This window comes from Equus caballus, chromosome 9 (assembly GCF_041296265.1).
Source record: "Equus caballus isolate H_3958 breed thoroughbred chromosome 9, TB-T2T, whole genome shotgun sequence".
Lineage (NCBI taxonomy): Eukaryota > Metazoa > Chordata > Mammalia > Perissodactyla > Equidae > Equus > Equus caballus.
Window position 1 is genome coordinate 25,549,919 of NC_091692.1, and position 25,324 is coordinate 25,575,242.

The 25,324-nt window shown below is 38.6% G+C and overlaps 2 protein-coding genes across 4 annotated transcripts in view; one reads left to right on the forward strand and one right to left on the reverse strand.

The window, feature by feature from the left end:
• Positions 1–15,240, reverse strand: part of SDCBP (syndecan binding protein) — a 39,044-nt gene extending 23,804 nt beyond the window's left edge. The window contains exons 1-2 of one of the 2 annotated variants that reach the window (XM_023648289.2): positions 15,110–15,240; positions 1,388–1,453 (exon numbers count right to left, since the gene is read on the reverse strand). In XM_023648289.2, the coding sequence (XP_023504057.1) occupies positions 1,388–1,438 (51 nt within the window). In that variant the 5' untranslated portion in view covers positions 1,439–1,453; positions 15,110–15,240. Of the gene's footprint in view, positions 1–1,387; positions 1,457–15,109 lie in introns of those variants that run through there. The other variant, NM_001242477.1, reaches the window with a different exon arrangement.
• The window catches only part of CYP7A1 (cytochrome P450 family 7 subfamily A member 1), a 54,171-nt gene continuing 43,989 nt past the window's right edge, over positions 15,143–25,324 (forward strand). Inside the window, exons 1-2 of one of the 2 annotated variants that reach the window (XM_023648560.2) lie at positions 15,143–15,282; positions 20,746–20,876. The gene's annotated coding sequence lies outside the window, so the exon portion shown is untranslated. Of the gene's footprint in view, positions 15,283–20,669; positions 20,877–25,324 lie in introns of those variants that run through there. The other variant, XM_070221518.1, reaches the window with a different exon arrangement.

Sequence of the window (25,324 nt, forward strand, 5' to 3'; positions counted from 1 at the left end):
TTGCTACAAGGTTAATAATTTCAGCCACACATTTGTTAGTATTGCCAGGGTTTTTTTCACCCTATAAAAAGGTTAACATTTTGTCTAAAAAACGCTTGTATTCTTGAGGTTGTTTAAGACCTCTCACAAATGTGTAATAAACTTTTTATGCTCATTAGATTAATTATTAAGAAGTAAATCTCAGAGTAAACTGAAGTCAAGGCCTCAAGTAAAATGATCTTTAGTGTAAGAAGCTCTGAAGCACTAAACAACTCAAAAAGAATTTCATCACATTTGTTGTATTAAAAAGATTCTAGCGGGGCTGGCCCGGTGGTGTAGTGGCTAAGCTGGTATGCTCCACTTTGGCAGCCTGGGGTTTGCAGGTTCAGATCCCAGGTATGGACCTACACATCACTCATCAAGCCATGCTGTGGCGGCATCCCACATAGAACAGAGAAAGATTGGCACAGATGTTAGCTCATCCACAATCTTCCTCAAGCAAAAAGAGGAAGACTCAGGGCCAATCTTCCTCACCCCCCCCCCCCAAAAAATTCTAGGAACAAAGAAGTACAACAGAGTTTATCTTGTCAAATTGTATCTTGTCAAATTAAAAGAATAAACAACAGCTGAAAAAAATCTGATTTTATAAGAAATCAAGGTGAAAGTAAATGAAACAAAATGGGTTTATTAAACACTACAAATTATCTCCAGTTAAAAACAACAATAAAACTTTAAAAAATAGCAAGGATTGATCTCAATCCCAAACCTTCTTCTTAAGCAGAAGTATCTGTCTTCAGAGCTAATATTTACATGAAGGACTATAAAATTTTTGACTTTATGAAACTAGAAATACTATAATCCTTAACATAGTCATTTAGACCGTGAATACATGAAATGTCTGCGGCTTACATCTAAAAGGAAATAAATCACTATGCTTTCATTCTGCTTTTACACTACTGCTCTTCTAAAAGCAGCAGGTACTTCAACTTTTCTATAATTGTTAACTTTAAAGAGAAGGGAAGGAATTATTTTAAAGATTAGTCATACTTGAAGATCCAAAAGAACAATGTACTAATTTTGAACAAAAGTATGAACGTCCAAAAATTTGGAGTCTATTTTACCAACTTAAATATGTTGCATTTAATTTAAATTTTAAATAGCTATCTTTGAAGAGTTTAGGTCCAGTTTTAAAGAAATATCCCCTGTCCATTAATTCATACTGAAATGAAAAAGAATCGCTGGCTTTTCTGTAACTTTTTAGTCTGCAATTAATAAATTGAAAAAAAGTTTATGAAGTGGACAAATGAACAAATATATCTGTTATTTAACTTTCTTGCTTCGCTTCCCCTCTAACTAGAATGTATGGCATAGTATTAAAAAAAGCAGTACTTAAATAACTTCAACATACCTGAATTACTTTGTCTACCTTCAGGTCTTCAAGAGATGGGTACAGAGACATTTTTGCAGGATTTTTCTAAAGAAAAGTCAAACAAATAAATTGCTGTAATTCAAATTTCACGCAAATTTAACTAGTATGTGCAGCCAACAACATAAATATAAACGTGTAAATATTTAAAATAAACATTTAAATTGCAAAATGCATGGAAAATATGAACAGCTAGGCTATACTAAAAACTGTTAACTGACTGTTACCAAACTACCTCTCCCTCCCCTCCCTTCCTACTACCATCAAACCACATCCACTACAGATTTTAAACTTCTTTCAAGGAAAAGTCCCTTCATTTCAAAAGTTTAGAAAATCAAAGAGAACGGCTATGTGACTTCCCTAGTTTACACAAGTGTTTGGCAACTGAATGAGGGTTATATCCCTCTGATAAAAACCTAAAACGGCTCATGTGCAATGTCTGTACAACCTCTATCATTAGTAAAAATCAAATATATATACACATTTATGTACATAAAAAAAGCATACGCCAACTGTTAACAATAGTCTTATCTTCAGAAAACATGAATGAAATAGATAGTAAGAGACAGAGTGATAAGAGGGAGATTTTTACATTTTAAACATTTCTATATTGTTCAATGTTTTTTAGTGACCACGAATTGTTTTCTGGAGAGTCATGTGTTGCTTAACAATGGGGCTATGTTCTGAGAAATGCGTCATTAGGCAATTTCGTTGTGTGAACATCATAGAGTATACTTACACAAACCAGATGGTATAGCCTACTACACACCTAGGCTGTATGGTACTAATCTTATGGAACCACCACTGTAAATTAAGTCCATCGTTGACTGAATCGTTGTTATGTGGTGCATGACCATAATTTAAAACAAAATTCTCTAAAAGTATCATAAGGTTATGTACTTTGAAATTTTGTTAAGCTATTATGAGATGACTACCTGGTATTTTCTTTAAACCCAACATAACAGAATATATCCTAAATTGGTACAGGATTTGGCATAGGTTCTTGAGCCAGCTATCAATTTATTACCTCCCATCTCCAAATCCACCCATTATTGGCTGCTCTGCAATAATGGAGATGGGCCCTTTAAATATTGCTCTTTCACCAGCTGGCAGGATGTTAATCTCTGTCAGTAGAGGGAGGTGGAGAAACACTGAATGAGAAAGGGTTTTTTCTTCCAAGTTCCAGTGTACTACTTCTGCCAGGCTCCTGCAGTACCTGCTTCTCTACACATCTTGCTCCTGTAGGGAGCAGCTTCTTAAACACCCAGCTCCTGCAGTGCACAGCAGCCAACAGTGACTCCAGCACTCTGTTCAGCAGCTTCCCAGCATGGTGCCATCAGCAAGGCATGTCCCCATGAGTAACTTCCCCTAGCAACTCATCAATTGGCTTGCAGCAAGTTCCAAGGTGCAGCACCTCCCCGTGGATGGTCTCCCTCACCACCCCAAAGGGAGAATTTCCAGTAAGTTTGGTAGCTCAGAAACTTCACCACCCACTGAGTGATGGCTACACTCTCTCCAACAGGGCCTGGATCTTCCTGGGGCACTCTACGTCAGCCCTGGGGTTAGTAGATACTTATTAAACCTCCTCTTCCTGTATTTATTAAAGTTCTCTTTACTTCTTACTAGCCAATCCCTCTTCCTTCAATCATGCTATAGTTAATAATCCTGCACATTAAACTTTCACTGTTCAAATTACTACTAGGTGGTTTCTGAGTCTTGGTTGGATGCTGAATAACAACAGGTTTTTTTCAATTGATACACTTCACATACCATAAAATTCACTCTTTTAAAGTACACAATTCAGTAGTTTTAAGTATATTCAGAGTTGTACAACCACCTCTACCATCTAACATTAGAACGTTTCCATCATCTCAAAAAGCAACTTCATGCCCACCCATTCTTCCTTCCCCTCAGCTCCAGGCAACTACGAATCTACTTTCTGCCTCTCGATTTGCCTATTCTGGACATTTAATTCAGAATCAGGGAACATGTGGCCTTCTGTGTCGGGTTTCTTTCAGTGAGTATAATGCTTCTAAGGTTGATCCACGTTGCAGCACTTACCAGTACTTCATTCCTGTCTCTGGCTGAATAATATCCCATTGTATGGATATACCACATTTTGGATATCTGCTCATTCAGTTGGTGACATTTTGGACTGTTTTACACATGTTCACTATTATGAACTTTGACTATTGAGAATAATGCTAGTAATAAACATTTACATCCAAATATTTGTGTAAACACATATGTTTAATTCTCTTGGTATACGGCTAGGAGAATTGCTAGGTCATATTGAAACTCTATGCTTAAGTTTTTGAGGAACTGCCAAACTGGTTTGCAAAGTAGCTGCACCATTTTACATTCCCACCAGCAACATACAAGGGAGGGTTCCAATTTCTCCATATCCTCAACAATACTTGCTATCGTCTGGCTTTTTTATTACATCATCCTAGTAGACGTGAAGCACCATGTCATTGTAGTTTTGATTTGTATTTCCCTAATGAATAATGATGTTGAGCATCTTTTCATGTGCTTATCAGCCATTCGTATATCTTTGTAGAAATGTCTATATAAATCCTTTACTCATGTTACTTCCTCTCCTTGCCTACTTGCCCTGGACTAGAACCTCCAATAAAATGCTGAATAAAAGTGGCCTGATATAGTTTTTAAGGAGAGAATAGGGCTTAGCTTTGAGAATAAAATGCCGGTTCTTGAGAAAGCACAGTCAAACATGACTTGATTCTATTAATCCAGGGAAACAAAATTGAGTACCTTTTCTTTGTCTCAAAGGATCAGTTCCCTAGCAGACTTCCCCTTAAACACATTTTACTTAAACCTTCAATCATTTTGTCAACATCACAAACAAAATCATTTTAAATTCACTGGAATAAATGTTGAGTGGTAATCTAATACAATTTCTATTTTTGGTTTCTATTTTTGGTTCTGCGACTGGCTACCTGCAAGATCCCATTTTCCTCATGAAAAACAAACTGGATGAGTTGGTTCATTTCAAAACTTGATGAGTAGTTTTCCAAATTTTTTTCCCCATAGAAGCTTTCCTTCAAACAAATATTAACTGAAGTTGTCTGAACAACTCTGAAATCACTCATATCCAGACACGCAAGCCTAGAGAAAAAAATGAGCTTTTGAGAACTTGTAAAAAATAACAAGTATCACCCCAACAGATACATTTTTTTTTGAAACTTAGTTTCAGGTTTGCTCTAAGTATGCTGATTTTAATTAACTTGCACCATTCTTCTAAAATACAAAGGATTCTACAATGATTTTACTTCAAACTATTTTCTTGGCCTCATTTCATCCAATTTCTTTTGAAGCACTACAATGTTCTAGCCACAAACGACTTCCTATTTCCCACAGAGATCAAGTGCTTCTGTGCCTCCCTATCTTTGCAAAAGCTACTTTCTCTTCCTGGAATGTCCTTCTAGGACTTCTCTACCAAAATCCTAGTTAAGAGCCACTTCTGTGAGGGCAGCTTTGATGACCTCAATCATGGGTTCAGCAGGACAGCAGCAAACAAAGAAACAGTTAACTGGCTATCACCCCAGGGCTCAGAGCAGAAGCAACAGACAAAAACACCCAACTCCCAGTCTTCCCCTGAGATATATCTGCATACTTCTAAAGGTGCTGCCTGAGGGTCTAGCTTCCAATCATCTAGAATCTAGGTGCTGAGTGAGATCCTCCCCTTTGGGACACACAGATCTTGGCACACCCTGAACTACTGGGGGTCACTGAGAATAAAGTAGGCTGCTTGGACAACTAAAAAGGTATGAGAGACAAGAGCTAGGGCAGGGTTGAAGAATAAGGTTCATCTCCTAATGAAGCTAGGTGTTCAAGACTAGGAGACGTGGCTTAATCATTGAAATCAACACACAGAATAAAGGAAAATGAAGAAACAGAGGAATATGTTCCAAATGAAAGAACAAGATAAAATCTCAGTAAAAAGTTTCAATAAAATGGAGATAAGTGATTTACTTGATAAAGAATTCAAAGTAACATTCATAAAGATGCTCACTGAGCTCAGGAGAACAACAGATGAACAAAGTGAGAATTTCAAAAGGTACAAAAAATATAAGAAAGTACCAATTAGAAGTCACAGAGCTGAAGAATACAATAACTTAACTGTAAAATACAGTAAAGAGCTTCAACAGCAGACTAGATGAAGCAGAAGAAAGGGTCAGTGAACTCAAAAACAGAGTGGTGGAACTCCAATCAGAGCAGCAAAAAGAAAAAAGAATGAAAAAGAGTCAAGGTAATGTGGGGGATCAGAATTGGCCACCCCAAAATGTGCCTCTTTGCCTCAGCTTGATGATTTTTAACAACAAAATACTCTGAAAGAAACTTCAACCTGCCCCCTAAATGCCTAAAAGGAATTTAAAATAAAGGCATGTCTCCAGGCCAGGTCATCACCAGATAACTCTGGGTATCTGGTGGATCCTCTGGGTATCTGGTAGACCCGGTGGATCCTTGCTAAGCCCACTCTTATCAAAGTTCCATTTACCAAACATTCGCTTTTCCATTTCCAAGTGAACTGCCTTCCTCCCCTTTAAAGCCCCAAACCACCACCCCCAACATCCTCCTTTGTCTTTAGCTGAAAATGGTATTTAAGATGAGAGCCTCCACCATTTTGGCAAGTTGCTCATTTTTCTGAGTGTCTCCATGCATACACGTTATTAAAGCTTTGTTTGATTTTCTCCTGTTATTCTGTCTCGTGTCAATTTAATTCGAGGCCCAGCCAAAAGGACCCACAGGGTAGAGCACGGCTTCCTCTCCTACAGCAGTTTAAGGGACTTATGAGACAACATCAAGAAGAACAAGGTTCACATTATAAGGGTCTCAGAAGGAGAAAAGAGAAAGGGATAGGAAACTTCAAAAAATAACGGCTGACAACTTCCCTTACCTGAGGAAGGAAATAGACATCCAGATCCAGAAAGCCCAGGAAGTTGCAAACAAGATGAACACAAAATGAGCCACATCAAGACATATTATAACAAAAATGTCAAAAGTTACAGATAAGGAGAGAATCTTAAAATCAGCAGAGGGAAAACAACTTGTTATGTATAAGAAAACTCCCATAGACTATGAGCAAATTTTTCAGCAGAAACTTTGCAGGCCAGAAGGGAGTGGCACGATATAGTCAAAGTGCTGAAGGCAAAAAGCTGCCAGCGAGATACTCTAACTGGCAAAGCTGTCCTTCAGAATTGAAGGAAACACAGTTTTCCAGACAAGCAAAAGCTAATGAAGTTCATCACCACTAGACAAGCCTTACAAAAACATTAAGAAGACTTGTTTAAGCTGAATCAAAAGGGTGCTAATTAGTAACAGGGAAACATAAGGAAATATAAATCTCACTGGTAAATGTAAATACATACTAAAATTCAGAAAAATCTAACGTTGTAAAGGTGATGGATTAACCACTTATAAAGCTAGTATGAAGGTTAAAAGACAAAAATAAAAATAACTATAACCACATTGATTTGTTAAGGGATACACAAGATAAAAAGATGTAAATTGTGAGATCAAAAACATAAAACGTAAGGGAGAGGGAGTAAAAATGCAGAGACAAAAGATACCCACTCTCTCCACTTTTATTCAACATAGTATTGAAAGTCCTAGCCAGAGCAATTAGGCAAGGAAAAAAGAAATAAAAGGCATTCAAATTGAAAAGTAAGTAGTAAAACTCTATTTGGGGGGAACATGATATCATATATAGCAAAGTCTAAAGACTCCACCAAAAAACTGTCAGATCTAATAAATTAAGTACAGCCACAGGATAAAAATATCAATGTTGAAAAATCAGTTTCACTTCCGTATGCTAATAAACTATTAGAAAGAGAAATTAAGGAAACAATCTCACCTACAATTGGATCAAAAAGAATAAAATAACTACACAGAAATTTAACCAAGGTGGTGAAAGTATGTACACTGAAACTATAAGACGTTGACGAAACAAACTGGACACGATACAGATAAATGGAAAGATATTCTGTGCTCATGGACTGGAAGAATTAATATTACTAAAATGTCCTTACTACCAAAATCAATCTATAGATTTAATGCAATTTTCACAGAAATAGAACAAACAATCCTAAAAATTGTATGGAAACACAAAAGACCCTGAATAGCCAAAGGAATCTTGAGAAAGAAGAACAAAGCTGGAGGCATCACACTTCCAGATTTCAAACTACATTACAAAGCTACAATAATCAAAACTGTATGGTACTGGCATTAAAAACAGACACACAGACCAATGGAATAGAATACTTGGAAATTAACCCATGTATTTATGGTCAACTAATTTATGACAAAGGAGTCAAGAATATACAATAGGGAAAGGACAGTCTATTCAACAAGTGGTGCTGGAAAAACTGGACAGACATATGCAAAAGAATGAAAGTGGACCACTATGTTACACCATACACAATCATCAACTCAAAATGGATGATAGACTTGAAGGTAAAACCTGAAATCATAAAACTCCTAGAAGAAAACACAGGGAGTAAGCTCACAGACACTGGTCTTGGCGATGACTTTTTGGATTTAACACCAAAAGCAAAGGCAACAAAAGCAAAATAAAAAACTAAGACTATATCAAACTAAAAAGATTCTGCACAGCAAACAATTAATACATTGAAAACGCAACCTAAGGAACAGCAGAAAATATCTGCCAACCATACATCTGATAAAGGGTTAATATCCAAATAAAACAGAACTCATACAATGCAACAGCAAAAAAACCCAACAAACCCAATTAAAATATGGGTTGAGAATCTGAATAGACATTTTCCCAAAGAAGACATACAAATGGCCAACAGGTACATGAAAAGGTGCTTAACATCATTAGTCATCAGGGAAATGCAAATCAAAACCACAATGAGATATCACCTCACATCTGTTAGAATGACTATTATCAAAAAGACAAAAAATATGAGCCAGCCCTGAGGGCCTATGGTTAAAGTTCATAAGTGCTCCACTCGGACAGCCCAGGTTTGGTTCCCATGCACAGAACCACACCACTTGTCTGTCAGTGTCCATGCTGTCACAGCAGCTCACATGCAAGAACTAGAGGGACTTACAACTGGAATATACAACTATCTGCTGGGGCTTTGGGGAGGAAAAAGAAAAGAGAAAGATTGGCAGCAGATGTTAGCTCAGGGCAAATCTTTCCCAGCAAAAAAAGAAAAAAAAACAAACCACAAGAAATGTTGATGAGAATGTGGAGAAAAGGGAACCCCTGTGCACCATTGGTGGGAATGTAAATTGGGGCAGCCACTATAGAAAAGAGTATGGAGGTTTCTCAAAAGATTAAAAATACAACTACCATATGATCCAGCAATTCCATTTCTGGGTATTTATCTGAAGGAAACAAAAACACTAAACTGAAAAGATATCTGCACCGTCATCTTCACTGCAGGATTAGCTACAAGAGCCAAGACATCAAAGCAACCTAAGTGTCCATCGATGGATGAACAGCTAAACAAACGTAATACACACAAACGCACCTGTGCACATGCACACACACTGGAATATCATGCAGCTATAAAAAAGATGGAAATCTTGCCATTTGCAACAACATGGATGGACCTTTAAGGCTTCGTGTTAAGTGAAATACCACATTATCTCACATGCGGGCTCTAAATAACAACGAAAAAAAACTTACAGACACAGACAACAGATTGGTGAGAGCCAGAGGCAGGGCAGGGGATGGAGAAATGCATGAAGGAGGTCAAAAGGTACCAACTTCCAGTTACAAGATAAACAAATCCTGGGGATGTAATGTACAGCATGACTATAGTTAGTAATACTGTATTGTATATTTGAAAGTTGCTGAGAGTAAATCTTAAGTTCTCATCACAAGAAAAAAAACTGTAACTACGTGCAGTGATGGTTATTAACTAGACTTACTATGGCCATCATTTCACATTAAATACAAATATCTAATTATTTTGTCGTACACCTGAAACTAATATGATGTTACATGTCAACTACATCTGAATTTTAAAAATGAAAAAAAAATTAAGTAGAAAGTATAGTACAAAAATTAAAAAAACCCAAGTCCAAGTCCCAGCTCTACCACCAACGTAAATTGATTTCCAGGGTCTCAGCTTGACACATAGTAAATCAACAAGGTATCTTTCCTATCAAGCAAAAGATTTAGGACACATTTGTCCTTTAAATATCTGCTACTACAAGCTATATTCTTGTAACACTTCAACAGCAAAGGGCTTGAACATCCTAGTCCCATGAGTAATTTCCATAAGAATACACCATATCGAACTATGGTTCATATAGGTGTCAAGGAATACAAGTTCTCAACAGTCTTCCAAGCAACGATTCTCAAACTTAGATAATCATCAGATCAGAATTACCTGAGCACTAGCTAAAAATAGTTTCCCAGGCTGACACAGATTTCACTGAAGGACTTAGGAACTCTTCTCTTTAATAAATATCCAGGGAGATTCTGATGATAAGCAATTGAGAAACATGGTCATATAAAGTCTGCTCTAGGTAAATTACTTTCTTTTTACCCATTAGATTCCATTTCTCCCCTACTGGACTGGCAAAAATCCAAATTTTGACAACACTCTCTGTTAGGCTCTGAGAAACACTGGTACATCACTAGTGGAAGTGTAAACTTGTACAACTTCCATAGATAGTGAGTTCGCAATATCTACCAAAATTATAAATGCAGATATCCTCCAACCCAGCAATACCACTTCAGGTCTTTAGCCTACAAATTTACTTGCACATGACAAAGTGACATATCTAAGCATTTACGCACTAAAGCATTGACTGTAATAGCAAAAGACTTGAAACAAAGGAGGAAGTCTGATATACACTAACATTGAAAGATTCAAATTATCATTAACTGAAAAAACAAAGTAGGAGTTAGAGCAGTATATAAAGTATGCTAACATTTGTGGTGAAAGGAAGCAGGGAACTTAAGGAACTAGAAAAAGAAGTACAAACTAAACCCAAACTAGCAGAAGTAAGGAACTAACAAAGATCAGAACAGAGACAAATGAAATATAGAACAGAAAAAATAGATAAAATCAAAGAAACTAAAAGTTTGTTTCAAAAAGATCAACAAAATTGACACACCTTTAGATGGACTAAGAAATAAAAAGAGAAAACTCAAAATACTAAAATCAGAAATGAAAATGGGAACATTACCACTGATTTTACAGAAATAAAAAGGATTCTAAAAGAGTACTATGAACAACTGTACATCAAAAACTTGGATATCTAGATAAAATGGACAATTCCTAGAAACACAAAACCTACCAAGACTCAAATCATGAAAAAATAAAAAATCTGAACAGATTTATAACTAGAAAGGAGACAGAATAAGTAACCAAAAATCTCCCAACAAAGAAAAGCCCCAGACTTGAAGGCTTCATTGGTGAATTCTACCAAACATTTGAAAAAAGAATTAATACCAACTCTTCTCGAAACTTTGCAAAAAACTGCAGAGGGAACACTTCTTAACTCATTCTATGAGGACAGCATTACTCTGATACCAAAGTCAGACAAAGATCCTACAAGGAAGAAGACTATAGACCAAGATCCCTTATGAACGCTGATGCAAAATCCTCCAAAAAATACCAGCATCAGAATTCAACAGCATATTAAAAACATTACATACCTTTTAAGACGTGAGATTTATTCCTGGAATTCAAGGATGGTTCAACATACAGAAACTGACCAATGTAATACGTGACATCAACAAAATGAACGGAAAAAAAACACAGGATCATCTCAACTGACACCGAAAAAGCATTTGACAAAACTCAACACCCATTTATGATAAAAACACCCAACAAAATAATAACAGAGAGAAATTACTTTCACATAAAAGCCATACATGAAAAATCCACAGCAAACATCATACTCAATGGCAACAGACTGAATGCTTTTCCACTAAAGTCAGGAAAAAAGCAAGCATGCCTGCTTTCACCACTTCTATTGAGCACAGTACTGGAAGTTCTAGCCAGAGTAATTAGGGAAGAAAGAGAAATAAAAGGCACCTAAACTGAAAAAGAAGTAAAATTACCTCTGCTTGCAGATAATACGATCTTCTACGTTTACGGTTTAGAAAACCCTAAAATCTCCACAAAAAAGTTATTAGAACCAATAAACAAATTCAGGAATGTAGCAGGATACAGTCAATACAAAAAAATCGGTTACATTCTATACAGGAACAATGAACAATCTCAAAAAGAAATTATAAAAAAATTCCCACTTCCAACAGCATCAGAAAGAATAAAACACTTAGGAATTAACATTATCAAGGAGACAAAAGATTTGTACAATGAAAACTACCAAACATCACTGAAAGAAATTAAGGATGTAAATAAATGGAAGCACATCCCACGTTCAAGGGTTTTTAGACTTAATACTGTTTAAATGTCCAAAGTGATCTACGGATTCAATGCAATCCCCATCAAATCCCAATGATATTTTTTCAGAAATAGAAAAACCCATCCTAAAATTCATGTGAAATCCCAAGGGACCCCGAATACCCAAAACAACTTGAAAAAGAACAAAACTGGAGCACTCACATTTCCTGATTTCAAAACTTATTATAAAGCTACAGTAATCAAAATAGTATGATACTGGCATAAGAGTGTATAAACCAATGGAATATAACAGAAAGCATAGAAATAAATCCTCACATATATGGTCAAATGATTTCCGGCAAGGTTGCCAAGACTAATCAACGAGGAAAAACAGTCTTTTCAAAAAATGGTGCTAGGAAAATCAGACATCCACAAGCAAAAGAACGAAGGTGTACCCTCACCTAACACCATACATAAAAATTAACTCAAAATGAATCAAGGACCTAAACGTAAGACCTAAAACAATAAAACTCTTAGAAGAAAACATAAGGATTCACAATGTTGGATTTGGCAATGATTTCCTGGATATAGCAAAGGCACAGGTAACAAAAGAAAAATAGACATGTTGGACTTCATGAAAATTTTAAAATTTTGTGTATCAAATACACTACCAACAGAGTGAAAAGGCAACCCACAGAATGGGAGAAAATATTTGCAAATCACATATCTGATAAGGAATTAATACCCAGAATATTTAGACACTTCTTAAAACTCAAGAACAACAACAAAAAAACAAAATTAGCAAAGGACTTAAATAGACATTTCACCAAAGAAGATACAGGAATGGCTAATAAGCATATGAAAAGATGCTTAAAGTTATTAACCATGATGGAAATGCAAATCAAAACTGCAAGATACCACCCCACACCCGTCAGAACACTACTATCAAAGAAAAAAAAGAAAGCAAGTGTTGGTGAAGATGTTGAGAAACTGGAACCCTTGTGCACTGTTGGTGGGAATGTAAAATGGTGCAGCCACTATAGAAAACAGTATGGTGGTTCTTCAAAAAGTTAAAAATAGAATTATCATGTCCAGCAATTCCACTTCTGGGTATATACTCAAAAAAAGTGAAATCAGGGTGTGAAGAGATACTTGTACACCCATGTTCACAGTAGCATTATTCACAATAGCTCACACATGGGAGCAACTCAAGCGTCCACCGACAGATAAATGCATAAGCAAAACGTGGCATATACTGACAATGGAATATTGCTCAGCCTTAAAATGGAAGGAAATTCTGCAATACACTACAACATGGATGAACCTTGAGGACATTATGCTAAGTGAAATAAGCAAATTACAAAACACAAACACTGTATGATGCCACTTACAAGGTACTTAGAGTCATCAAAATCATAAAGACACAAAGAATAATGGTAGTTGCCAGGGGCTGGGGGGAGCAGAGAATGGAGAGTTATTGTCTAACGGATATGGAGTTTCAATTTCATAAGAGTTATGGGGATGCATGGTGGTGACGGTTACACAACAATGTCCATGTATTTAATACCTCTAAACTGTACACTTAAAAATGGTTAAGATGGTAAATTTTATGTTATGTGTATTTTACCACAATAAAATTTTAAACAGGAAGGGGGAAATATATTTATACGTTTGTATAGGTATGAAATATCCCTGGATGGACACCAAGAAACGTAAACTGGTTGGTTCCCATAGGAAGGGAATATGGTTAACTGGAGCAGCAAGAGGGAAAACGACTTTATACTGTATACTTTTCTTATTGCTTAAACTTTGAGCCATAGTACTGCTTACCTCCTCGAAAACTAACAAACGCACAAAAAATGTTCACAGCACTTGGAAAGAAACTAATAAATGCTAATGTAACTATTACTAGATATAGGAAGTATTGGGAGGACTCTCGTAAGAAACTCTTGGCATATACTACCTAAAAGGAGGACCGAAATCTGGCAAAACAGGAAAAAAAGAGTTGACTCATTCTCAATTTAATGAACTGTTTTATCAACTAGTACATTCAACTGCCAACTATTAATAAATTCTTCCTCTTTTGGTCATGATTTTTAAATCCTCTCTTAAAATGCACAAACATAACTAAAACGTTTAACGTCGTCAAAGTTAAATTTGGATTACAATGGAGTGACTATTTCCTGAACCTTTTAAGAGACATTCCACTTCCTTATTTTTATTCTGCGGATCTATAATATTTCTGTACCATTTAAAGTACAAAAGTTTTAGAACTAAGTTGGTAACAGAGAAAATGGGGGAAAAAAACACATTTTTTTACTGTTTGTCCTCAACCTCAAGTAGAAAAACTGAACACTAGACAAATTTGAGTTCGAACTAATCACTTACATGTATTTGCGATAAAACTAACAGCCTTCAGCCGTTTTTCAATGTACTTTCCTTTTTAATCAATTTTTTCTTTGAAGTAAGTAGACATTAAGAGTTTGGTAAACTAAATGTGCTTTCTAAGAAAAGTATTTACATACTCGAAGAAAGAGCAGTAAACGTGTATGCAGATAATAGATACAGACTAGATAAACCTAGAAATTCCTTTCAAAAGTTGGCACATTAGAAGACTCCATGATTTTCTAATTCCACTTTGGTGAAAAGAAAAACTTTCCACATCCACATGCTTTCACTTTCCCATCATTGCTAGTAAATCCTGAGATGAAAGCTCTGAGTCACTAGATCTCAAGGGATATTTCCTCTGCACACACCCCTTGCTGGAAACCTTTCCCCCTTTCCTCCAATTTCTCCAGAAGTAAGCGCACAGCGAACCACCTCTCATCCATCCCCTTCCAGAAAGTCAGAGCTTCGCCCACTCAGCAAACACCTCCTTCCTCCCGGCTCCGCGACATTCCGCCCGAGCCGCGCAGGAAGGTGAGTAGGTGGAGCCCCGGGAGGCGGCGCCGGGGCAGCACCGCAGCCTGCGGTCCTTGGCCACCGGTCTCTGCGGAGCTTGTCCCAGGGCAACACAAAGCGGCGGCAGGGACCGGAACGGGAACGAGCCGCATAGCGGCGGCAGGGGTGGCCGCGCGCCCGGGCCGGCTCTCGGAGCTCCGTCCCCGCGCCGGGGGCCCTGGCAGGCGGCGGGTCGCGGGCAGCAGCGCGCGCCGCTCGCGCCAACTTTCGCCCGGGCAGGCGGGGCCGGAGCCCACCGAGGGGAGGGCGTCGTCGCCGTCGCCTCCCGAAAGCGCTGCCAGCGAGACGCTCTCGGCTCAGTGGCCCGGGGCCCCCACGCCTCCGCCCCTCGTCCCCGCGCCCTGCCCCGCGACTGAGCGTCCCTCTTTCCCGCACAGCTGCTCACCTAGGCCGCTGGGATCCGCTCGCCGTCGCCTCGGTCGCTGGCACGGACTTCCGAGACCCGAGGGGAGGAGAGCGGCGCGCGCCCAAGGCCCGCCCGCGAGCGCGTCACGGCACCGCCCCCGCCTTCGGCCCGCGCAGGCGCACGGCGCCCGGTCAGGTGACCCGGTCCCCAAGGTAACGGGGCCGAAGGGAGCTGGGTGAGAGGGCGCTTGTGGGCCCCCTCCTGCTGTCCCCGGGATGGGGCGACGTAGAGCCGCCCACGCTGGCGCCGCGTGGTGCTCAGTACCTTCTCCCCCTGCCCACCGTCCGTGCCCGGGGGTCCCGTGCCGCCCGCTCACTGCTCTGTCGGTGTGCGCTCTTGGTCACTTGGTTCCCATCACCTCCGATACAGAGTCCTGAGAACCTGTCCTTTGGAGGTTTCCTCGCCAACCTTGGACTTCACCACTCCGGTCCTCCTCCTCACTACCTTCTCGCTTTACTGCTCCACCGACAGACTCAGAAACATTCCTCCACTAACGCTTCTCGACTCTTGCCCTCTTTGTGTGACAACTTTTTTCTTTGGCTTTTGTTACTCTTTGTCCATCTGTGCTCAAGTTCCTTTGGCTGTTGAAGCTTATGTGTGGTACTGCACAAAAGTGGTAGCTGTATCCTAATTCAAAAACTAAAAATCTATACTTTTTGAGGGCTCTGTTCCAGGCACTGTCCCAAGAAGCTGATGTATATAGTCTTATTTGGTTCTTACATAAATCTATTAGCTGGATAAAATGTTCTCATTAGCATACAAAGACACTGAGGCACAGTTTACCTGTTACCTAAGCTTACTGTAGTTACCATGGAGTAACAGACAGTACTTGACCAAATAACATTAACTTAGGAGCATTTTATTTCTAGCTAAATTTGGTGCCACAATAGTTTATGGTAAAACTAATAAAAATCTGAACATAAAAGAGAGGACAAGTAAATAAAATGAAAACTTGGCTCTCAGAGAGTTTGTGGTCTAGCTGATAAAATAGACAGTTAAAAATAATTGCATGATTGGGAAGGAAGAAATAAATCTGCTTTTGTTTGTGGATGGTGTGATTGTGTAGAAAATCCTAAAGAATTAACCCCAAAAACCCAAAACTAATAAATAGGTAAATAAATAAATGAACTAAATAAATGAGCTATCAAGCCGTGCAAGGACATAGAGGAGCCTTAAATGCATATTGCTATGTGAAAGAAGCCAGCCTGAAAAGGCTACACACTGTATGATTCCAACTATTACCTTCTGAAAAAAGTCAAATTATAGATGCAGTAGAAAGATCAGTGGTTGCCAGGAGTTTGGGGAATATGGGGAAGAATAAGGAAGGGACGCGCAGGGGATTTTTTTTGGATGGTGAAGCTATTCTGTATGATACTATAATGGTAGATATATGACGTTATGCATTTGTCAAAAGCCACAGGACAGTTTGTGGTATAATTTTGTTTATATATTTAGTCTTTGTCCCCATTCCTGAATCAGAGCTTCAGAAACCCTTGGAATTTCATGAGTGATAGGTGTGTCCTCGTTATGCTAAGGAGGTGGCTCCTGGCTGGAGCCGGTGTAAGAAGGGGCTCTAAATAGCTTCATGATGGAGGCTGGTCACCAGAAAGATCAAGCATATTTAGATGGTCGGTACTTTCAGATCCACTCCCCGACCTGCAGGGAGGAGAGGGCCCTGGAGACTGAATTCACACAGGGGACCAATATTTTAATCAATTGTGCGTGTGTAATGAAACCCCAAGTAAAAACTCTGACCACCAGGGCTTGATGGAACTTTCCGGTTGGTGAGTATATCAATGTCCCAGGAGAGTGATGCACCCCTAGCTCCATGGGGACAGAGGCTCCTTCACTTGAGACTCTTTCAGATCTTGCCCTATGTAACTTGTCATCTGGCTGTTCATTTGAATCTTTTATAATAAAACTGTGATCTTTAATTGTAAGTATAGTGTTTTCAGTGAGTTCTGTGAGTCATTCTAGCTAATTATCAAAATTGAAGGCAGATTATGGAAATCACTGAATTTGTAGCCAAGCTGGACAGAAGGGCAGATATCATGAGAACCCCATTTGCAGCTCCAGTCTGAAGTGGGGGCAGTCTTGTTAGAGATCTCATCTTTTAACTTGTGGAATCTGATGCTGCCTCTAGGTAGTTAGTGCTGGAGTTAAATTAAATTGTAGGATACCTAGCTGGTGTCAAAGAATTGTTGATGGAATGGAACACACTGTACCACACCAGGAGTGACCCCTGATGTAGATTATGGACTTTAGTTAATAATAATGTATCAATGTTGGTTCATCAACTGTAACAAATGTACAATACTAATACAAGATGTTAATAATAGGGTAAACATCTTGATCTGTGTTTGAGGAGAAGGAAGTACATGAGAACTCGCTGAACTGTTTGCTCAATTTTTCTGTAAACCTAAAACCGTTCCAAAAAAATAAAATCTATTAATTAAAAATATAGTAATTACACAAATAGAGTTGTGATGGATATTTGAAGAAATAGCTCAGGGGACTATGGAAAGATATTACAAGGGAACCAAAATTAGTCTAGGAGTTCAAGGAAGGCATCCTTGAAGATGGGGCTTTTAAGCTGAAGAGTAAGAATTAGCCAAGTGACAAAAGCGGAGGAAAGTGTTTCAGGCAAAGAGAATAGCAAACTCAAGAGCATTGCAGTTGAATTGAAGCTTGATGCATTTCAGGAGCTAAAAGGCCACGTTGGCCAGAACACAATAGTAAGAGAAGGAATGATTTAAAATAAAGCTGGAGAAGTAGGCAGGGCTGTACAGATGCTACTGAGGAGTAACGTGATTAGATTGGCATCGTAAAAGAATTACTATGGTTACTGCTTGGAGGATGGATTGTATGTGTGGATAAGTGTGGGATGTGCAGAGACACACTAAGAGACTACTACAGTCGTCCTGATGTGTCAGTTACAGTGGAGACAGAGAAAATTAGAGAAATCAAAACGATATTAAAATAAAGATTCAAGGAGGCTTAGTAGTTGGTGAAGTGAACTAAATACAGGGAGGTACCTAAGGTAATTACTAGGTTCTGGCATGAGTGAGGAGGTGGATGTTGGCACATTTGCTAAGGTGGGGTACACTAAGATGAAAGAAATAGGAAGTGGGAAGATTAGAAGATTGTTTTGGGATTTATTAAGTTTGAAATGGCATGTGAGTTATCAGTTGTGGTAGGCTCAGTAATGTTCCTCCAAAGATGCTCATGTCCTGATCCCCAAAACTTGTAAACCTGTTACCTTATATAGTAAAAAGGACTTCGCAGATATGACTAGGTTAAGTATTTTGAGATGGGGAGATTGAGAGAGAGAGAAGCTAGAGGATGAAAGTTGGTAGTAGAAGATGTGAGGAAGAAAGCAGAATTTGAAGTAATGTGGCCATAGGCCAAAGGATGCCAAAGGATGGAAAAGATAAGGAACAAATTCTCCCCTGGAGACTTCAAAAGGAGCCAGCCCTGTCAACATCTTAATCTGCAGAATCACCCTGATGTGTCCATCACCTGTGTCTGCAGGAAACTGAAGATTTACTCTCTAGTGAACGAAGGGAGGGTAAGTGAAAATCCATATACCGAATAGTGAAACACCTGGTCCCTTTTTTTTCCATCTGTCCATTGGTTTCAAGGATGCTCATGTTCAGGCCTGTTGCCATTCCCTGCCTCCATGCAGGCAGTAGATTGAAAGGTACCTCTCTGGAGAAACTCAAGGGAAAAGACCTAACATACTGACAGTTGACCTAATCGCACTATAAAAATGTCTCCCAGTTAACATGCCCATCTTTGTTGTTAGTCCCCTCTTAAAAATGAGCTGGTACCCAAAGATTCCCCAAAATTTGAAGAAGCCTCTATTATGAAGAAACAAACAGGATAAAAGGGAAATAGGAAGAAACAATGACAAAAAATATTAAAAATCTAGCATTAATCTTTTTCAAAGAGATAAGTTATTCATAAGAGAAGAACAGGATGATATTTTTAAGGGATATACAAAATGTTATGCTTTAAAAATGACATCTTTGAAATTAAAAAGTATAATGACAAAAGCATAAAAATTTTTTAGAAGGTTTAAAAGATAAAGTCAATGATATCTTCCAGAAAGAAGAATTAAAATTTCAAAAAGACAGTAAACAGAAGAGAAATAATAAGATCGAGGATTGATCCAGGAAGTCCAGCCTCCAAATACTAGAAGTTCCAGAAAGAGAAAATGAAGAGGAGGAAATTTTCAAACAACTAATGCAAGAACAGTACTAGAACTGAGGCACAGACATCTCCAGGTTGATAGGACCCACTGAGTATCCAGAACAATTCATTTTAAGAAAGACTTACACCATAGGCCAGCATTGTGAAATTTTAGAACATTGGAGAAGATCCTAAAAGTTCTCAGGTAGAAGAAGCAGGTCATATACCCTTGATTGAGAATCTGAATGGATTGGAAACGCTTGAAGCTAGGGGACAATGAAGCAATGCCTTCAAAATTATAAGGGAAAGTGATTTCTAACCTAGAACTCTATACTAAGCCAAACAATATCATTCAAGTATAATAGAAATGAAGACATTTTTATATATACAAGGAATCGAAAAGTTTCTCTCTCATGCTCCCTATGTCAGGAAGTAAATGACAAAGTAAATGTGTATTTGCTGCACAAAAATAAGAATACAACAAGAAAAAGGAAAAGAGAGTGAGAAGGTTCTCACAGCACAGAGGCTTCAGCGTAAGAGAGCGGCAAAAAGTTGAAGGATGATGTTGAAGGGGCTCCTGGGAAGACAACCATGCAGGAGACCCAGTTGAAACTGGATGATAGAGGGCTCTAGGAGGAATGTCCCCAAGAAAAGTAATATATTTGAACGTAGTAAGGGATTCTTGCTTCTGAGAGTGGGGAGATGAGTTAACGATACGAAATTAAAATTCTAAGCAGTGAAAAAAAATGAGGCAAATTGAACAAGAAAAGAAATGTAATCATATCACTCTACGTGACTCATCTTCGAATAGTATTTATGTAGACGTAATAAGATCAACATATCATTAATTTACCCCAAACCATGATCATAGGTTAGCTGCAGACACTAATGTAGTTATTTTCCAGAACACGTTACTTTCTTTAGGACTTTCAGTGGTCTGATACGAAAATAGATCCACGGGTATGAATATACTCCAACAATTACCATGCTAGGGTATGACTAACCAAAGATATTACTGCATCTTAAAATCTCTTTAGTATTCTATGCCATGCCTAAAGGACAGCGCTCTTATTTAAAAGGATGTCTCTTAGATCTCTTCCTGGTTTATAATGTTGCTTACGGATAAGAGGAAAGATGAGAATTATTACAATACAGTTTTATTCAATTTTCAGCACTGATGATTTTGTCTTTTTAAGGTTGCTGAAAGAGTAATAATAGCTAGGACTATCGTAAATAGCATTGTTGTTATTCTAGAGATTTAACCTCAGCATAAAGACAAAAACAGTCCATCTCTAGCAGGTCACTTGCTCTATCGAATTATGTAACTTCCTCTTCCTTTTAAAATCTCAGCCACATGACAAACCAGACTGCCCTAGACTCCTTATAATGTTAGCCTTCATTTTGGGACACATTTCTCTCCTTAGGTTTTATAGCAGCAAGATTATGAACAAAGTTGTGTTGAACAGTGAAGCTGCCACTTAAGACACTCCTCGGCTGACGTTCCTGGAACGAATATTTCTACTTTGCGGAGCTACCAAAAAATTTTGAAGCAAAGGTAAAGTGACTTTTGGCTTAGAAAAAGAAAAAGAAAAAGGGAGTTTCAATTGTCATTTGGGTCATTTGTTCGATTTCAAGGTTCTATTTGTTTACCTTTTTGCACTGGCCATGATGAAAAATACTTACAAGGAGAGAAATTTAAGTATATGTTAGCCTACTTGGTACGGGTTTCCTATTACAGAAAATATAAAGAGGTGATCAGTAATGCATAAGAATTTACTATAGTAGATTTGAAATAGCTGTGTTGGTAAAAGGAAACAGCTCTCTCTACATCGTGTTCATAACAATTGTTATAGGAACACTAAGTACAATATTTTGTGGCCACTTATATTCAGTTTAATTTTTAATAACATCTGGAATATTTAAGAGCATCTGGGTTCTGTTAAGAAGGTAAAAATCACTGATGTCTCTGAATACATCCACATTCCAGAGGAGATGTGCCACATTGATTTTTGGGTTGCCCTGGGTTTCATCATTTGTTGGCTGGTGTTTCTCCACCACAAAGGGCAGAACTCTTTCTGAATGTTAAAAATTGTATTTGCTTTTGACTGTGGAATTCTATTTGGGATTCCTCCTTAAGTTGTGGATACACACACCCTTAAAAAGGATGCCAAATCCTCTGTTCCTAGTTACACGTGGCCAAAAATGTTCCAGATGTTCAGAATCAACCGTATTCGTTGTATTTACACAGCCAGGAAAATGCGTAATTTCTGAACTGTATTCATATGGAAAACTATGATAGTTTCCTTCATTCTTTTAGTTTCTTGTGTGTGGATAATGAGACAATTGTATTAATATGACCTTTGTATCTTACCCTCTTCCTTCAGCTCTTGTTATGGTCCTTACCATATAATTTTACATGTAATCAGAAGTGGTCTTTTCTTCACTTTTCTTCCCTGTTGTTTCTTCTGTATTAATCGTTACTTCATCTTATAGAAAATTCCTGAGGGCTGGGGCTATGCTTTAAACAGTCCTTGATGCCTGGCACAATGCACGAAGAACAGAAAAGTTTTCTGGAATTGTAGAACTGCTGTATTTTCCTGTTTCTAGGATCCACATTGTTTTTCACATTTTCACAACTCAGAACTTAAGATTTCCCGAATAATCAAGGTCAGTAGAATATTTCAGCTACCAGGCTAAAGAGCAAGTTGAGACAGTTTTCTTGGCCTGCTCATATGTCCCCTTTAGCCATGCTCAACAAGTACCGTTTGAACAGACTGTCATCTCTTGCGTTATGTGCATTCATAGCCCTCATGTCGCCAATCCTCCTCTTTTTGCTCAGGAAGACTGGCCCTGAGCTAACATCCATGCCCATCTTCCTCTATTTTATGTGGGACATCTGCCACAGCATGGATTGCCAAGCAGTGTATAGGTCTGCACCTGGGATCGGAACCAGTGAACCTCGGGCCACCAAAGCAGAACATGTGAACTTAACCGCTGCTGCATCACTGGGCCAGCCCCTCCAATGGTTACATTTTTAACTTAAGTTTGGATTCCTTGTTGTCGCTGAAAATAACTTCAAAAAGATTACGTAATGAAATGATTCAAAGCGGCTAGGAAAGAAGCAGATTGTCTGTGCAGTTAAAGGCAGCAAAACAAGGCCAGAAAGAAACGGGATTTCCTTATCTCTCCCTGCACGTATTTTAGGAGGTCTGGTTTCCTCTCTGAGGATTAGTCTCTCCTCCAGTGATTGACCCTGTGAAAGCCCACCCTCTGCAAGGGAGGCCTTCATCACAACAAACCAAACGTCTGTTAAAGAGGTGTATGAAATGAGCAGGGGAATCTTTCAGGTGCAAAATCTGGGCTGAACATAGGAGACTGGCAGAAATAGGTGTACTGTTATTACTTGAAGCCAAAGGTCTGCATAAAGATGCTCAGAAAGAGCAACATGGATGATCAGATTTTACACCTGTGGGAGAGGTGCAGCGATGTGGCTTCCTGACCAGAATCTTGGGAGGTTGAGCAGCCCTCTGAGCTATGCCCCTGGCAGAAAAGCAGCAAGTGTTCCATGTGCTTAGTACAAGTAAATCTCCTATTAAAAGCACAGAGTTGTTACTGGAACTCTTAAGAAGTAACAGGATGACATCCATGTTTTTATTCTTAAATCCTAAGAGCCAATGTAGGATGCGTGATCTACTCTACATAGTGGGAGCCACAAGTACTGTCATATCTCTTGTTTCTCAAATCAAGTTAGAATGGGTTCTCTATGGTCATATAGCTAATTTTTCCTGGTTTCCCCACTAGATCTGTAAAATACCTTTAGACGTTAATTTTCCACATACTAAAGCATATCCCTTCAGTTCAATTTACCCTGGAACCTCCCTCCAGAGTCCCTTCTGGGCAATTTGCTCTTCTGTCAGTGGCAGAGCTGTTTTCTGGGAACTTTCATTGCCCTCATTCTAGACCTTACCCCACTATTCTCTCCTATGCTGAGTCCCTGACTCCTGAATCCCCTCATTCAGTCTCTTATTTTGGAAGAACACATCCTTTAGTAGCTTCCTGAGAAAAGAAGCATGAGAGGTAAAATGTTTAAGGCTTCACATTTTTCAAGATTTTTTTCTAGATGATAAAAAGAAAGTAAAATTATGGAAGGTAGCAGATTGGAAAGCCAACCTTGACTGAAGAATTGGTGTTAAGATGTGAAAAGAGGAATATTTTATCAGTTATGGTTTGCTCTGAAGCTATTCTTATTGTTTTCTAGGTATAGACAGTTCTTTATAAAATCATATATGCATTCATTTAAAGCTTTGCATTCTACAAAAGCACACACTAAAAATAACGGGCCATATGGTATAAATAGGGTTAGGGGCAGACCATACTGCCCGACTGTATAACAAGAGCACCACCAAAAAAAATAACTAGGTATTCTTTTTTAAATGGCTCCATTTCCACTAGCAGCCTGCCCTGTGCAGCCTTTGACATTGACGGCTTGCACTTTCTTCTTTGAGATACAGGAACATTTGCTTCCTAGAGACCAGACTTATCAAAATTAAAAATCTGATCCAGGAGCCTTCATCATTTTTTTATTTTTTAAACACAGAGGGAAATATTTTTGCAACTTCTTTATCTGTCTTCATAGCTTCACCCAATGGCTTAACATTGGGAAATGCATAGCAGTTCTTGAAATCACTGACCCAGCCCTTGCTTTCACTAGAGGAAGGTACCTCTGTAGGATTTCTTTCTTAACATCTTCATATATTGCTGAGGCTTGCTCTGTAATTGTGGAGAAAGTTTGCTCCTAATTTCTTGGAGATCACATGCTGGGAAAAATTGCGTATGAACCAAAGCAACTTTGGCATTATTACTCTGATATCATCCCCCATTTACCAACTCTGTATGAGCTAATTCACATTGCCAAAATACATGTGGTGGCAGAACAGACTGTACATTTTGTTCTCTGAAAGGCTTTGGGGAATACACCACCCCTGGAATCCTAACACTGTTTTGGTTTGCCTTTTTCCCCATTTCCTCACACCTTTCTCCATGTTTCTTTTCCTTTTTTCTCTATTCCTGATTTTGTTAGGATTATGTTTAGCTGCGTACAGAAACCCAAAATAAAGTGGCTGAAACAAGATGACATTAATTTTTTTCACATAAAAGAAATCCAGAAGATTACTTCATGATCCAAAATTCCTGTCTGCTCCCGCCATCACATCCACCTTTCGGACAGAAGAAAGGAGGAAGAGTAGATGCACCAAAAGGCACAAGTCCCTCCCTTCTTTTATGAAGCCCTCTTAGAAGGTTCAGAGAACACTTAAATTATATCTTATTGGCCATATCTGGTTGCATAAGGGTCTAAGAAATATCTTCTTGGAGCCAAGCACATTTCCCAGGGTTCTGCTGTTGAAGAAGAGAGAATGGAAACTGTGAGGCAACCAGCGTTCTTCACAGAAGTATTATTTCTAAATATCTAATATGTATTGAGCATTTTTAATATGCTAGAAACTGTGTCAAAAATAAGTAAATCTTGATTTCTGTCATTAAAGATAAATGATAAGATGATGCGCAAAGTTAGTCTTAAGAATTCATAGTAAGTCGCGGAACTTAAGATTCAAGCGCAATCACGGAAGGGTGCCTTACCCAAAGAGTGCACTGCCAAAAATTACATTTGTTTAACATTCCTTTTTATAGAGAGAGATTGCCACTTACTTTACAGTTATTTCCAGGGACAGAAAAATCACCTTGAAGCAGATTTTTTTTATGTGGGGAAGAGCAAGAACCAACTTGGTTAAAGAGTTCAGAGACTTATTGGAGGAAAGAAAACTATACTCTAATCCTTGTTCTCTAGGATCTGAAGTGATGGAGATCTTCCAGAATCAACAAGGATGGCCCAGAGAAAATTTCAGGGCTAGGGATGGGAAATGGGGCCCCTGAGACTGAGTTACTGTAAATTTAGTGGGGAAGCCAGCTCTTATACGGAGTCAGAGAGAGAAGTGAAGGGATGGT